The following is a 16,727-nucleotide window of genomic DNA, read 5'->3' as shown; positions in this document are numbered from 1 at the left end:
AATACATGCGTGAATTATGTTTTGACAGCAAAATTTTATTATTTTCCTGCTTGGAAGAAATGTGGAAAAAATTGCAGTACATCTTTTTGCACAGGATTTTAAGCTCGTCACATTCGCACTTCGTGAATCAGAGATGAGACGGGCTCTCGGTGTTTGGTTTCACTGTTAATAAGGCCTTGCAGCGGCGTGTGGAGCACGCTGCTGTGGGATCCAGCGGGGATGGGAGAGTCCCTCAGGGAGAAATAATGGGATGACATCGCTCACTAGTGACCCCAGTTGGTTAATCAGTCACCCGCAGTCAGCCTGTTGAGGGCAGACGGCCGTGTTCTGCTTGATGTCACTTTGTTGAAAGAACTTTGTTCTTCCCTCTAAACTGAGAGTAGTTTCAATGGACCTTTTTATATGTGTGAGCGAAAGAAAGTGGGGGAGAAAAGTGGCCTTGAACTCTGGTCTCCTGTATGAGAGGCAGCTGCACTAACCCCCAGATTGTTTAGCAAACATGCAGACACGAGATTACAAGATTACCCTCCTGACCCGGCTGTTAGTTATAGCTGACCCCCGCTTCCCCAGCCTCAGGAGGGCGTACGGAGGCTGAAGTGGTGAGGTGCAGCCCTGGCACTCTGGAGGGTCCAGCGATGAGCACTGCTGATTCAAACATTCAAACAAATGTGCTGGGGACAATTATTTCAGACACTCAGGGCATTTCAGAGTACTTTAAAGCAAAGTGTCTGTCTCAAACGCACTAAACAAACACAAACTAAAACAGGGGCTGCAGACTCAGACTCAGAATGTCACTTTCTCTGCTCTTCTGGCCCCAACACCCACACCACTCCTTTCATCACCACTTTGTCCTTCACCGAACAGGAAACAGAAATCAGAGCGAAGCTCATCTTCATCTTCCTCACCTCCGCTTCGGCCAGCACCTCCTCCCCCAGGTACAGGGGGGCGGGGAAGTCGATCTCCTGGGACAGGAGGATGCAGCCGGGGCCAGGCATGCTGGTGCCCAGCAGAGCGGAGATCAGCCCATTGATCAGCACGCCGTGCACGACAGGGCCCTGGAAGGGCGTGGTCTGGGCGTAGGCAGCGTCCAGGTGGATGGGGTTTGTGTCTCCGGTGAGCTTGGCAAAAGTGGCCACATCATTGGCACTGAAGGCCCTGGTCAGACTCGCTCGCTCCCCAACATGGAGGAACCTCTGCTGACATTCCTGAATTCTGAGGATGGTAGCCGTGGTAACCGTAGCCAGGGAAACAGCCCGGTACCCACTTCTCAGCTGCCGGCAGAAGACACGACCCCTCCAGGCCATCTGCCTGTTTCAGTGCTGCTCCACTCCCTTATCTCCTCTGCTGTTGCCACGGTAACTGAGCCGGCTCCAGTCTGCAGCAGTTTCTGAACAAAAGCAGTGAGAACACTGTTACAGATTACACACACAGCGTTACAGATTACACACACAGCGTTACAGATTACACACACAGCATTACAGATTACACACACAGCGTTACAGATTACACACACAGCATTAGATTACACACACAGCGTTACAGATTACACACAGCCTTACAGATTACACACACAGCGTTACAGATTACACACACAGCGAGAACAGCCTGAACACTGTTAGATTACACACACAGTGAGAAGACTGTTACAGATTACCCACACACCAATGTACAAAGCAATCACCCTGAACATAAAAATGAAAATGGCTGAACAGAAATGTTCAATAAAAGAAAAACACTTTTTAAAAAAATGTAAAAACAAATTTTTACTTCATCAATATTTCTGCTGACTCATCACACAGAGGAAGCTAGTTACTACCCATACATGGCACTTTCAACCTTATTATGAACGTCACAGTTTCACGAGGAACCAATTCACTTTCATGTAACGTTACGCTCATGTCAAAGTTTTTAAATTGTTTCTTCGGAGAATACCATCTCTTGCTACGTGATACACATCACACGTTATCAAAAAAACATTCTGATAAAACAAAATTAGACAGAAAAAAAGTAATTGTAGCCTTTACTTTGCAATGAAAATGCATTAAAAACGCCTTTTCTCTTTGTATACATCATCGAATGCTGTGATGATCAAACATTTGTAACGGTCTACGTTATGTGGAGTCCATAAACTAAAAAACCTTCTCCGTACAGAGGTAAACAGAGTAGCTCACGACGGTTGAATACGGAGTTCCAGCTCAAGGTCCGCGTGCGCAGAATGGAGCGTTTGATTCGTATCGCTGAGGTCATGTCATCGCACACTCACCCCGTGCAATCCACGCCAATTTGCTGTAACGTTAGCGCCTTAAAACAGTTAAAAACAATAGAACGCAGGAACCATTCTTGTTCGTCAACCAGGTTGGCAAATAAAACCGGTTATTAACAGTAAAGGCCAAAGCATGGTTGTCGAGCTACGATGCAGCTGCAATTCAGTTGATAAACTATCATTAGTTAGTAGCATAGGACCGGGTGATCAGGTACCGATTTAACCTTACAAGTTATGAAACAATATCGTAAAGTATAAATGAGACTAAATGAGACAGCTGACTAAAGTGTCACTACAAGCTAGCTGGCTACATAACCGCTGTTCCCTGAATTGGAAAGTTCTTCAAATAAACACCAAATACAAACGTGTGTTGAGTTTGTATTACTGATATGGTGTAACAAGTCATAGTGGTTGAAAGCACAACTGACGATGAACAAATAAACTTACACGAAGCAGACACAACGTGATATATTACTGATGGCGGTAGGCTTACTCGTGACACTTACAGTACAAATATTTCACTTACAGTATCAGTCCCAAATTCTCACCGGGCCTGAATTATCTCATTGCCAGCTGGAGGGGGGCGTATCTTCGACAAAGGAAGTGACTTCTTCTTCTTTGACTCTAAAATGGCTTATTTACGCTGCGAAGCGTATTACTGCCACCTACTGGACATTATACATTTTCACCGTAAAGATATGTAACCCAGAAGCAGAACGCCGGTGAAGTATTTCGCTACCTCCCTGTCAGTCTCTTCTCTCCAACCTGGGGTGTGTAACGGCGCGTGACAAGCTGTTTTTGAGCTGTTTATTCCATTCTCAGTAAACTCTAAGAGACTGTAGAATGTGAAAACCCAAGAGGCTAGCTGTTTCTGAAATGCTGGAACCCCACTGGCACCAACCATCATACCATGGTCACTTTGATCACACTAATAACACAAGTGTACATACAAACACATATTGAAAACATAATTATGATAAATTTTATATGAACTGGAGCTTCAATACTGCAGTAGAGGGCTTTTATTGTTCATGTTGTTATTCTAAAAAACAAACAAACAGAAAAGACTCCCTGAGAGACCAGATGAACGGAAACAGAAACAGAATCATTAATCTAAGGGAGTGCTGGACTGCTGTGCCCTCCCAGCCTCCAGGGGGCGCTCTCTCTCTCTCTCAGGACTGCTTCTTGCTGCTGGAGCTCTGGAGGCCCTGCTGTGCGATGATGAAGTCCAGGACAAGCTTGGCCGTTTTGCGCGGTCGCTCCATCACCACAGAATGGCCGCAGTTCTGCAGCAGCTGCACCTCACAACCGGGCAGAGCCCCGACCAGCACCTCCGCCCCCGACACATCCAGCACCTGGGGGGAGAGAGAGAGGCCTGTCAGACCCACCCTGCCCCCATCCCCCCTTCCCCCCCCCCGCCACCCTCACACCTGGGGCTCACCTGGTCCTGCTTTCCCCAGATGACTTGCACCGGGGCTGCGATCTGGGTCATGTGATCCTGCAGGCAGTGTCGAGAGTCCTCCTCCACTATCTTCATAAACACTACAGAGAGAGAGAGAGAGAGGGAGAGAGGGAGAGAGAGAGAGGGAGAGAGAGAGGCTGCTGTCAGATTTGAGTTTGCTTCAGAGAAAAACTGTGTGTGTGGGCGGAGAGGCTGACCTTCTTTATAAAAGTCGTTGTGTGGAAGTCTCACATCCACCAGGCCCTGGAGAATCTGCCGGCGGAATACAGTCATACAGTAATCCGATTAACGGCACAAACTATTGGCTACAGCTGCAGGTACAAACTGGGCTGTAATTGGATGATTCAGCTGCTGATATGAACTGTACTCATGCTCGCTCACTCACACACTCACACTCACTCTCTCTCTCTCTCTCTCTCTTTCTCTATCTCTCTCTCTCTCTCTTTCTCTCACACACTCACACATTCTCTCTCTCTCTCTCTCTCTCTCTCTCTCTCTCTCTCTCTCACACACACACGCACACACACTCACACACACACACACCCACTCACCTGCTGTGGGACCTTGAAGCGGACATGGGAGCAGAGCTGCAGCATGTCCTCCATCTCCTGGGGGGTGGAGGGGATCAGGGGGAGGCCCTCAGACACGCCTGCCCTCCGCAGAGCCTGGAGCTGCTTCAGGAACCGGCTCTCAGTGGGGTACCTCAGCCCTGGGGAGGGAACACAGGTAAACTGGGACTTCCCATCCAGCCAGGCCTCAGGTGAACGTCCTGACCGTGAGAGCCTGCAGGAAGCTGTAGCTCCTCAAGAGCTTCTCTGTCACTGCGCCCTGTCACTGCGCCCGGTTACTGCGCCCTGTCACTGCGCCCTGTCACTGCGCCCTGTCACTGCACTCTGTCACTGCGCCCTGGTGTCACCCGGGCCGTGTCGACTCTGAGCATGTGCAAAGGAGGGCCTGTCGTATCATTCTCTGCGTACTTTACATCAGTTACCAGCTTGCTCTGCTTATCTCCCTCGTGACGAGGAGGGAGATAAAGTGTCTGAAATATGGCCACTCCTTGCAGATGTCCCAGTTTTCTGGCCGGCCCTCTAACTGGAGAGCAAATCATAATCTCAACATCACAGAATACAACAGACCAGAACTCCCCCAATCCTTATTGTACCAGACTCATTAATAAACACACCTCATAGTGTATATTGTGCCAGACTCATTAATAAACACACCTCATAGTGTATATTGTGCCAGACTCATTAATAAACACACCTCATAGTGTATATTGTGCCAGACTCATTAATAAACACACCTCATAGTGTATATTGTGCCAGACTCATTAATAAACACACCTCATAGTGTATATTGTGCCAGACTCATTAATAAACACACCTCATAGTGTATATTGTGCCAGACTCATTAATAAACACACCTCATAGTGTATATTGTGCCAGACTCATTAATAAACACACCTCATAGTGTATATTGTGCCAGACTCCTCACCACTGTCATCCTCCTGCACAGCACTGTTTTCTAGATCATTTTATTTTTCTTTATATACTGTAGTTGTTGAGAGTATTAACTGTTTTAATAGTTTTTGTAAATGTATTATTTGAGTTATAGCCCATCAACATGATCTTATGATGCAATGATGCAAAATGGTGTGTGATGTGACTACTACGACTACCACTGCACACACACTCACACGCACTCACACTCACACGCACTCACTCACTCACTCACACACACTCACACACACACACTCACACACACACACTCACACTCACACACACTCACTCACTCACTCACTCACACACACTCACACACACACACTCACACTCACACACACTCACTCACTCACTCACACACACTCACACACACACACTCACACACACTCACTCACACACACTCACACACACTTACACACACTTACACACACTCACACACACACACTCACACACACTCACACACACACACTCACACACACTCACACACACACTCACACACACACACTCACTCACACACACTCACACACACTGCGCGCACACTCACTCACACACACTCACACTCACTCACACACACTCACACACACATTCACACACACACACACACTCACACACACACACACTCACACTCACACTCACACTCACACACACTCACACTCACACTCACACTCACACTCACACTCACACACACACACTCACACTCACACTCACACTCACACTCACACACACTCACACACACTCACACACACTCACACACACTCACACTCACACTCACACACACTCACACACACTCACACACACTCACACACACTCACACACACACACTCACACTCACACACACACACTCACACACACTCACACACACACTCACACACACTCACGCACACACACACTCACTCACACACACTCACACACACACTCACACACACTCACACACACACTCACACTCACACTCACACACACACTCACACACACACACACTCACACTCACACACCTACCTGCAGGGCAGATGAGTGTGAGGCCGCAGACGTGGGCAGGGTACCGGGCGGCGTACACCCCCGCCACGCTCCCCCCCATGGACGTGCCCACCAAGTGGAACGGCTTCTTATTCAGGCGAACACTCTCAACAAACTGGAAACACAGACGGAGCAGCCTTTAGAACCACAGAACAGCCTTCAGTTAGAATCACAGAACAGCCTGCATTTAGAACCACGGCACAGCCTTCAGTTAGAGCCACAGAACAGCCTGCATTTAGAACCACAGAACAGCCTTCAGTTAGAACCGCAGAACAGCCTTTAGAACCACAGAGCAGCCTTTAGAACCACAGAACAGCCTCCAGTTAGAATCACAGAACAGCCTGCATTTAGAACCACAGAACAGCCTTCAGTTAGAACCACAGAACAGCCTGCATTTAGAACCGCAGAACAGCCTTCAGTTAGAACTGCAGAAAAGCCTGCATAAAGAACCGCAGCACAGCCTTCAATTAGAACCGCAGAACAGCCTTCAGAACCACAGAACAACCTGCATTTAGAACCACAGAAAGCCTTCAGTTAGAACCACAGAAAGCCTTCAGCTAGAAACACAGAACTGCCTGCATTTAGAACCATGGAACAGCCGTCAGTTAGAACTGCAGAACAGCCTTCAGTTAGAACCACAGAACAGCCTACATTTAGAACCACGGAACAGCCTTCAGTTATAACCACAGCACAGCCTGCAGTAACAAGCACAGCCTTCAGTTAGAACCACAGCACACTTGGGAGTGGTCAGGCTCAGGTGATGATGTCACTGACTCACCTGGTGAATCCGCCGCACCTGGCCCAGGATGCTGTAGTCGTCGGCGCAGGTGCGGCTGGTCCCAGCGTGACCCGGCATGTCCACACACAGCAGGTGCAGGTGTTTTGGGAGGAACTGCACAGACATGAGTAATCAACACACTGCACCACAGTCAGACATGACTAATCAACACACTGCACCACTGTCAGACAAGAGTAATCAACACACCTCACCACAGTCAGACATGAGTAATCAACACATCTCACCACAGTCAGACGTGAGTAATCAACACACCTCACTACAGTCAGACAAGAGTAATCAACACACCTCACCACAGTCAGACGTGAGTAATCAACACACCTCACCACAGTCAGACGTGAGTAATCAACACACTGCACCACTGTCAGACAAGAGTAATCAACACACCTCACCACAGTCAGACATGAGTAATCAACACACCGCACCACAGTCAGACGTGAGTAATCAACACACCTCACTACAGTCAGACAAGAGTAATCAACACACCTCACCACAGTCAGACGTGAGTAATCAACACACCTCACCACAGTCAGACGTGAGTAATCAACACATCTCACTACAGTCAGACAAGAGTAATCAACACACCTCACCACAGTCAGACATGAGTAATCAACACACCTCACCACAGTCAGACATGAGTAATCAACACATCTCACCACAGTCAGACATGAGTAATCAACACATCTCACCACAGTCAGACATGAGTAATCAACACATCTCACCACAGTCAGACATGAGTAATCAACATACCTCACCAGTCAGACATGAGTAATCAACACATCTCACCACAATCAGACATGAGTAATCAACACATCTCAACACAGTGAGACATGACTAATCAACACACTGCACCAGTCAGACATGAGTAATCAACACATCTCACCAGTCAAGACATGAGTAATCAACACATCTCACCACAATTAGACATGAGTAATCAACACATCTCACCACTGTCAGACAAGAGTAATCAACATACCGCACCACAGGCAGACAAGAGTAATTAACACACCCCACCACAGTCAGAGAAGAGTAATCAACATACCTCACCACAGTCAGACATGAGTAATCAACACATCTCACCACAATCAGACATGAGTAATCAACACATCTCACCACAGTCAGACATGGCTAATCAGCACACTGCACCACAGTCAGACATGAGTAATCAACATACCTCACCAGTCAGACATGAGTAATCAACACACCGCACCACAGTCAGACAAGAGTAATCAACACACCGCACCACAGTCAAACACAGTCAAACCCTCCCCCATCTGCAATTCATCTCACTCACATACAAATGACTTATAAACGCATTCATTGGCTGATGGGCTCTGTTCCCCGGGGGACTGCTCGCACCTTGACCACGGACAGCCACATGTCCTTGTGGGCGGAGAATCCGTGCAGCAGCAGGATGGAGGGGCGTGTCCCGGGCTTGCCCCGAACGGAGTAACAGAACCGGTACCCCCCACAGTCCACATAGCGCACCTGCATCCCCAGAGTCCGCCTCCAGTACCTACACACAACAGCAGGGGGCAGTATGGTACAAAACACCCAAACACACTCGCACGTAGTATACACATACACATATGCATATGCATATGCGTTCAATAGAAATACAGACAAAAGAAATCATACGACACAAAACATTTTACATACGTGGCGCCTATAATATATAAACAGTGATATACTGATGAACAAGCCTTTTATAATAAACATGCTGACATATATTAACTGGTATTTTTCCATCCCTTGACCTAACAGAACCAGGTCAGAACTATCTACAAAAAAGATATAAAACTAAATTCAAACAGGAATATAACTACAAAAAGTTACTTTTGGAATCAAAGTCTGGTCGTATTGCAGCTGCAACATGTACACCAAAGCTTTCAAAAAGCATATGTCCAACTGCATGATGTTTACACAGTGTGTATGATGTTTACACAGTGTGCATGGTGTTTACACAGTGTTCATGATGTTTACACAGTGTGTATGATGTATACACAGTGTGTATGATGTTTACACAGTGTGTATGATGTTTACACAGTGTGTATGTTTACACAGTGTGTATGATGTTTACAGTGTGTATGATGTTTACACAGTGTGTATGATGTTTACACAGTGTGCATGATGTTTACAGTGTGTATGATGTTTACACAGTGTGTATGATGTTTACACAGTGTGTATGATGTTGACAGTGTGTATGGTGCTGTAAGGCATCATACACACACAGTGAATAGTCACTGTAGGGTCTGGCTCAGTGAATAGTCACTGTAGGGTCTGGCTCAGTGAATAGTCACCATAGGGTCTGGCTCAGTGAATAGTCGGTGTAGGGTCTGGCTCAGTGAATAGTCGGCATAGGGTCTGGCTCAATGGGCTTCAGGTCCATTGCTGTTTCAGTCCACACCTGATACAGCCAGCCAGGGCTGTGCTGATTGGCTGAATCAGGTTAGGTCATGCTGAGCTCCTTGCAGCACTATATAAGAGGCTGACCTCTTACTGTCACTGCTCACACCTGGAGGGGTGGATAACACCACATCTGACCTTTGACCTTACCAGTAGTAAATATTGATGAGGGTGGAGGGCCAGAGGAAGAAGGAGGCCAGGAAGGCCAGAATTGGGAGGGCCAGCGTTCCCCCTGCAACCAGCAGCATGTAGAGCATGTCCATATCCATCGCCAGGGAAACCTACTGCACAACACCACACTGAGTACTGACATACTGAAACAGCACTGACTACTAACAGGCACTGACACACTGACACAGCAACGAAACACTGACACATTGACACAGCCTTACTGACAAAGTACTGAAACAGACACAGCACGGACACACTACTGACTATTGACATGCACTGACACAGCAATGATACACTGACAAACTAACACAGCACTGACTTACTGACTACTGACATGCACTGACACAGCACTGACGGCACACAGAGCCACTGAAGCTTGATCCTATTAGAGCCCAGACAGCAGGACGGACACAGACAGCAGGACGGACACAGACAGCAGGACGGACACAGACAGGACGGACACAGACAGGACGGACACAGACAGGACGGACACAGACAGCAGGACGGACACAGACAGAAGGACGGACACAGACAGCAGGACGGACACAGACAGCAGGGCGGACACAGACAGGACGGACACAGACAGAAGGACGGACACAGACAGCAGGACGGACACAGACAGCAGGACGGACACAGACAGCAGGGCGGACACAGACAGGACGGACACAGACAGGACGGACACAGACAGGACGGACACAGACAGCAGGACGGACACAGACAGCAGGGCGGACACAGACAGGACAGACACAGACAGTAGGGCGGACACAGACAGCAGGACGGACACAGACAGTAGGGCGGACACAGACAGTAGGGCGGACACAGACAGCAGGGCGGACACAGACAGCAGGACGGACACAGACAGCAGGACGGACACAGACAGCAGGACAGACAGACAGCAGGACAGACACAGACAGGACGGACACAGACAGTAGGACGGACACAGACAGCAGGACAGACAGTGTCTCTTTGCCCTTGAGTTATCCAATAGGGTGATGCATGGGGAAGAGTGCAGCCTGATTTAGTGGTCCTGTGCATGTGCACAACCCTGACTCCAGTAAGAGTTTAAATCTTTCCCTCGAACATTTCCCTCTCATCTGCTGTGGTCTCAAATTTAGGGTCAGTGATTTCTGACAGATTACCGCGCATTATGAAAACCGTGTTCAGTCCACGCCTAACCTGAGGGGCTTTTCAAAAACAGGTCGAGTAGACAGAATATCGACATCTGGGACAAAGGCCGTTTGGCATGCACTGAAGCGCGCAGGATGACGGCCAGTTCCGGAGATTTAAATTAAAATGAACTATTTAGATTAAAATTAACTATTGATATCATATTCAAATATAAATCTGCATTGATCTAAATTTGACATACATTTGATAACCAATGTTACTGTATCCTGAAGTTATATTTGCCGCTGAAATTTCTTAGCTATTTGTCAAACTTGTATTAACTTTTTGGTGAACATAAGCTTTTGCGCGTGCCTGTAGGATACGGGAGGATGTTTAGACTGGGATGTAGGCTACGCAGCAGCCGGCCAGATATTATAATGTAAATTTTATATTTCTCTCTGCAAATATTTCAAATGCGATTGACTCAATTTATGACTACGTGCCGGAAAAGGAACTATTCTACTATCCTATCTCCGCTTTTGATGGCTAACTCTATTAGCACCATTGGATAGCCTACCATATTAAAAATACTCAAAATATCTCAATGACAATAAAACGGCACAATTCACATATACGTTACGACAACTTCTAAAACGTCGGGGTCGGGCAGCCCCGCTCCCTTGCCATAACAGAATAATTTATTTTCTTGTAACAATAGGTCAGCGCTGTACCGAAAATAAAATCGAGTCCGCAGCTGGCGAAGTAACAACAAAAATTGCGTTACCTCTGCCGCGTCAGACCCCCGGAGTGAGGCTCTTTCACGATAAAATTCTCGCAGATGCAAGCAAAGCGCTCAGATCTCCAGCGGACACATTTTCACCGATTCATTGTTCACATTCGAACCCCCGGGTTGCTGCGACCCTTTAACTGCAGATACAACTGAAAGTGTGTCACGGCACTTAAAGGGGAAGGCAGCGCTGGTTCATGCCGACGGTATTGCACGTGGAATCAGGCGTCCTCAATCGATCCCCTTCTCACTAATTAGCCTACAGGTGAAGCAGCGCTGAAACTGCACATATACACTCAGTGAGCACTTTATTAGGCTTATTTTTCTTGCTGTAGCCTATCCACTTAGGATGAGTTATGATGTGTTGTGTGTTCAGAGTTGCTGCTCTGCATACCACTGTTGTAATTTGTGGTTATTTGCATTACTGTCACCTTCCTGTCAGCTTTGACCAGTCTGACGCTTCTCCTCTGACTTCTCTCACTAACATACATATTCGTGAGAGAAGTTTCCTTCTGCAGAACTGCTGCTCACTGTATTTTTAATTTTTCGCAGCATTCTTTGCACTCTAGAGAATAGTGTGCGTGAAAATCGTAGGAGAGCAGCAGTTTCGGAGATACTCAAACCACCCTGTCTGCCACCAACAATCATTCCAAACATACAGTCAAAGTCACTTAGATCACATTACATTACATTACATTACATTACATTTTGACGCTCTTATCCAGAGCAATGTACAGTTGATTAGACTAAGCAGGAGACAATCCTCCCCTGGAGCAATGCAGTAACCACTACATTACAGGCCGCCCCCATTTTCCCACATTCTGATAGTTGATATGAACATTAACTGAATGTCTACATGATTGTACAGTTGTGTTCAAATAAATGGCAGTGCATTAAAAATAAAGTGCAAATATCTTTTTTTAATAGCTTTTAGTTCAATATTTAAAATATAGTGGAAACATTACACATTCAATTCCAAATCAAAGCATTAGTCAATTTTATCAAGTAATTTCAGGGGCATTTCCTCTTCGGCATACAGCAACATAATCTCCAAGTATTTTGATGTATTCAAACTGATCCATGATCCCTAGTATATGAACCCAAAACTGTAGTATGAAAAACATCCCCATACCATGATTATTATGCCACCATGCTTCACTGTCTTCACAGTGTACTGTGGCTTGAATTCAGTACCTGGGGGTCGTTTGATGTACTGTCAAAGACCACTAGACCCAAAAAGAACAATTTTACTCTCATCAGTCCACAGAATGTTACGCCATTTCTCTTTGGGCCAATTGATGTGTTCCTTTGCAAATTTTAACCGATTCTGCACATGCCGTTTTTTCAACAATGGTGCTTCACGGGGGCTTCTTGCTGATAGCTTAGCTTCAATCAAAACAATGGTGCTTTACAGGGGCTTCTTGCTGATAGCTTAGCTTCAGTCAAAACAATGGTGCTTTACGGGGGCTTCTTGCTGATAGCTTAGCTTCGATCAAACGTCTTCTGACTGTAACAGCACTTACAGGTACTTTTGATCATCTTTCCATTTTAACAATAGTTGCTCGGAAATATATTTTATAACAATGTGTGAAACATTTGCTTCCCTTCTTCCTTAATAAAGGACAATTAATGACACCTGTTTTTTCACAGAATTAATGAATTCTTTAATTAAACTCCACACTATTATTTTGAACACGCCCCTTTCAATGAATGAGTCAATTACTCAGAACAAGCAGTATGCATGTCATGACAGTTGGGTCTGTCTTTTCTATTACACTACTACATCTAGAAGTAAAGTATTTGCCATGCAGAAATATCACTACAGGTGGCACGGATGGTGCAGTGGGTAGCACTGCTGCCTCACAGCAAGGAGGTCCTGGGTTCGAATCTCCGTCGGCCGGGGCCTCTCTGTGTGGAGTTTGCATGTTCTCCCCGTGTCTGCGTGGGTTTTCTCCGGGTACTCCGGTTTCCTCCCACAGTCCAAAGACATGCAGGTTAGGCTGATTGGAGAGTCTAAATTGCCCATAGGTATGAGTGTGTGCGTGAATGGTGTGTGTGCCCTGCGATGGACTGGCGACCTGTCCAGGGTGTATTCCTGCCTTTCGCCCAATGTATGCTGGGATAGGCTCCAGCCCCCCTGCGACCCTGTTCAGGATAAGCGGGTTAGGATAATGGATGGATGGATGGAAATATCACTACTACTAATAACAGTAGTTCATCAGGTTACTGATATTGTACTGCTATTTTCTTGAACACAAGTGTATGTGATCATACAGTTGTGGGGGCGACATGGCTCAGGCAGTAAGAGCAGTTGTCTGGCAGTCGGAGGGTTGCCGGTTCGATCCCCCGTCCGGGCTGTGTCGAAGTGTCCCTGAGCAAGACACCTAACCCCCAAATTCTCCTGACGAGCTGGTTGGCGCCTTGCATGGCAGCCAATTGCCATCGGTGTGTGAGTGTGAGTGTGTGTATGAATGAGAAGCATCAATTGTACAGCACTTTGGATAAAGGCACTATATAAATGCCAACCATTTACCATTTACCATTTGATCACGCAAGGACTCGGGTCCTGAACGCACTTGTTCCTCTGTTCGATCTGCACTTAATTGTACGTCGCTCTGGAAAAGAGCGTCTGCTAAATGCCTGCGATGTAACGTAATGTAATGTAATGTAATGGTAGTGCCTGTTTGTTAATTTTCCACCCACGGAGGGCTAGTGTGAATCACAGAGAATATGTTTCTGTTCATTCTGGGCAGTTTACCTGGAAACGGTCATCACAGATCTCCTGTGGACTCTGCACTGTGGCTGAGTGTTCCTGAGGACATATTAGAAGCACCTGCCTCTACTGAAGGTGCGCAGTCTGCACATCCTCACAGGAAAGCCATACAATGTTACAGAGACCATGTCAAAGCAGGCGGCTGCAGGAATATAGACCATAGTGTTCAGGTAGATATGTGTGCGATTATGAAAAACGTGCAGCTTGAGCAGGTGTGAATTTTCGAAGTAGCCTATTGCATCACGAGGGGAGCTTGACGCCACGAGACAGATCCAGGAGAATGAAGACAGAGGCCAACACAACCGAGCATCTCAGATAGCAGTGTCAGGTGATATTAAGTATTAATAATGTATTTATGGACCAGTTGATCAGAGCAGCAGCAAGGCCCAGGGGCTGCTGTCTGTACCAGGGTCTGTCTGTACACAGCCGTCCTGTACCAGGGTCTGTCTGTACACAGCCGTCCTGTACCAGGGTCTGTCTGTCTGTACACAGCCGTCCTGTACCAGGGTCTGTCTGTCTGTACACAGCCGTCCTGTACCAGGCTCTGTCTGTACACAGTCGTCCTGTACCAGGGTCTCCTGTTTACCTGAATATGAGAAATCTATTTTCCACAAGACCGGTCAACTCCATCACAATCTGCTTAGGGCTAAGGACACAGGCATACACACACACACACACACACACCTTTACAGCCAAACTGTTTAGTAAGATAGAGAATATTGGAAGTCTCAAAAGCACATATTTTTTATTTGAAAAGGAGAGCAGACAATCAGGGCTCCTTTCCTCTCAATAACATAAGAAAAACCAAAGGAGGGCAGAGAGTCCAGCAACTATTCCAACATTCCCTGTCACAACTATTCCAACATTCACTGTCACAACTATTCCAACATTCCCTGTCACAAACCAACTCGCTTTAAAAAAGCACAATTCTGAAAGCTCCAGTTCCAGAGGGATGTGTGACCACTTAACTACAGTGTGTGTGAGTGTGTGTGTGTGTGTATGTGTATGTTTGTGTATGTATGTGTATGTGTGTGTATGTGTGTGTGTGTGTGTGTGTATGTGTGTGTGTGTGTGTGTGTATGTATGTGTGTATGTGTGTGTGTATGTGTGTGTGTGTGTATGTGTATGTGTGTGTGTGTGTGTGTGTGTATGTGTGTGTGTGTGTGTGCGTGTGTATGTGTGTGTGTCACTGCTCTCTAAGGCCAGAGAAAATCAGCCCTCCACAGCAGCTGCTCCTCCACTGCATCCTGAGTGTCTGAGGACGTTCACACTGCACTGCGCTGGAGCATCATTCCTGCGTTTCAACATCTAACACCTCTACCGGCTCTAAAGGAGTGAGTCTGTAGATCAGTGAAGTTTATTTATTTATTTCTTTCTTTTTTTGCCATTTAAGTGGGGGGCGACATGGTTCAGGCAGTAAGAGCAGTCGTCTGGCAGTCGGAGGGTTGCCGGTTCGATCCCCCGCCCGGGCTGTGTCGAAGTGTCCCTGAGCAAGACACCTAACCCCCAAATGCTCCTGACGAGCTGGTCAGCGCCTTGCATGGCAGCCAATCGCCGTCGGTGTGTGAGTGTGTGTATGAATGGGTGAATGAGAAGCATCAATTGTACAGCGCTTTGGATAAAGGCGCTATATAAAAAAAAAAAAAGCCAACCATTAGGTGAACAAAATGAAGGCTTTCAAGCAGATGGGTTTTTAGAAAATCTGTTCTGTGTGTTCTATAACAGAAATCTGTTCTGTGTTCTATTACAGAAAATCTGTTCTGTGTTCTATTACAGAAAATCTGTTCTGCGTTCTATTACAGAAAATCTGTTCTGTGTTCTATAACTTGGCTGCATTCATAGTCTTCTTGTGTGAGCAGATGAGGTTTCACAGGAACATACTGGAGCGGGCAATCTGAACGACCTATCACAAAAACCACAAAACTGAACTAAGTGTAAATATTAAAGTCATCACTCTTCTAATGGTGGAGGTCTCCTGCAACTGTAGCACACAAGCTTTCAGCACTTCTACACAACCACTTCTGTGTGTCTGTGTGTGTGTATGTACATGTGAGTGTGTGTATAAGCGTGTGTCTGTATGTCTGTGTGCATACATGTTTATGTGTGCCTGCACGTGTGTATGTACATGTGTGTGTGTATGTGTGTGTCTGTACGTGTGTATGTACATGTGAGTGTGTATGTACATGTGAGTGTGTGTATGTGTGTGAGCATACATGCTTATGTGTGTACCTTCATGTGTGTGTGTGTCTGTCTGTGTGTGTTTGTTTATGTTACATTACATTACATTAATGGCATGTGTGTGTGTGTGTGTGTGTGTGTAAGTACTGCAACATATCCCTACAGAACACACTTAAACCTATAAACCCTCTGTGTTTAAACTGCTCACTCTGGTATACTCAGCAGTACTTTAATACTTTTATTCTTCAACTGACATTCCTTTTCCCTCAAG

General features: G+C 46.5%; 2 protein-coding genes across 8 annotated transcripts; both read right to left on the bottom strand.

Moving 5' to 3' along the window:
* Window positions 1-14: 14 nt before the first annotated feature.
* On the bottom strand, window positions 15-2,911 carry LOC133139404 (hydroxyacyl-thioester dehydratase type 2, mitochondrial-like). 6 transcript variants are annotated; one of them, XM_061258924.1, is made up of 2 exons: window positions 2,790-2,911; window positions 15-1,387 (listed from the first exon to the last, which is right to left on the bottom strand). In XM_061258924.1, exon 2 carries the CDS (start codon window positions 1,302-1,304, stop codon window positions 792-794), a length of 513 nt encoding a protein of 170 aa, XP_061114908.1. In that variant the 5' UTR covers window positions 1,305-1,387; window positions 2,790-2,911; the 3' UTR covers window positions 15-791. The 6 variants fall into 6 exon arrangements, with proteins under 6 accessions (XP_061114908.1, XP_061114911.1, XP_061114910.1 ...); XM_061258927.1 differs by having other exon boundaries at window positions 2,812-2,904; XM_061258926.1 differs by having other exon boundaries at window positions 2,770-2,863.
* Window positions 2,912-3,270: 359 nt separating this feature from the next.
* abhd6b (abhydrolase domain containing 6, acylglycerol lipase b) lies at window positions 3,271-11,663 on the bottom strand. Of its 2 annotated transcripts, none has more exons than XM_061258919.1 (9): window positions 11,503-11,663; window positions 9,591-9,724; window positions 8,394-8,550; window positions 7,017-7,130; window positions 6,221-6,353; window positions 4,277-4,434; window positions 3,923-3,977; window positions 3,705-3,805; window positions 3,271-3,618 (listed from the first exon to the last, which is right to left on the bottom strand). In XM_061258919.1, exons 2-9 carry the CDS (start codon window positions 9,707-9,709, stop codon window positions 3,436-3,438), a joined length of 1,020 nt encoding a protein of 339 aa, XP_061114903.1. In that variant the 5' UTR covers window positions 9,710-9,724; window positions 11,503-11,663; the 3' UTR covers window positions 3,271-3,435. The 2 variants fall into 2 exon arrangements, with proteins under 2 accessions (XP_061114903.1, XP_061114904.1); XM_061258920.1 differs by having other exon boundaries at window positions 9,591-9,721.
* Window positions 11,664-16,727: the final 5,064 nt, after the last annotated feature.

Source organism: Conger conger, chromosome 10 (genome assembly GCF_963514075.1).
Source record: "Conger conger chromosome 10, fConCon1.1, whole genome shotgun sequence".
Taxonomy (NCBI): Eukaryota; Metazoa; Chordata; class Actinopteri; order Anguilliformes; family Congridae; genus Conger; species Conger conger.
The sequence above is the reverse complement of the archived record's forward strand: the minus strand, read 5'-3'. Positions and strand labels throughout refer to the sequence as shown.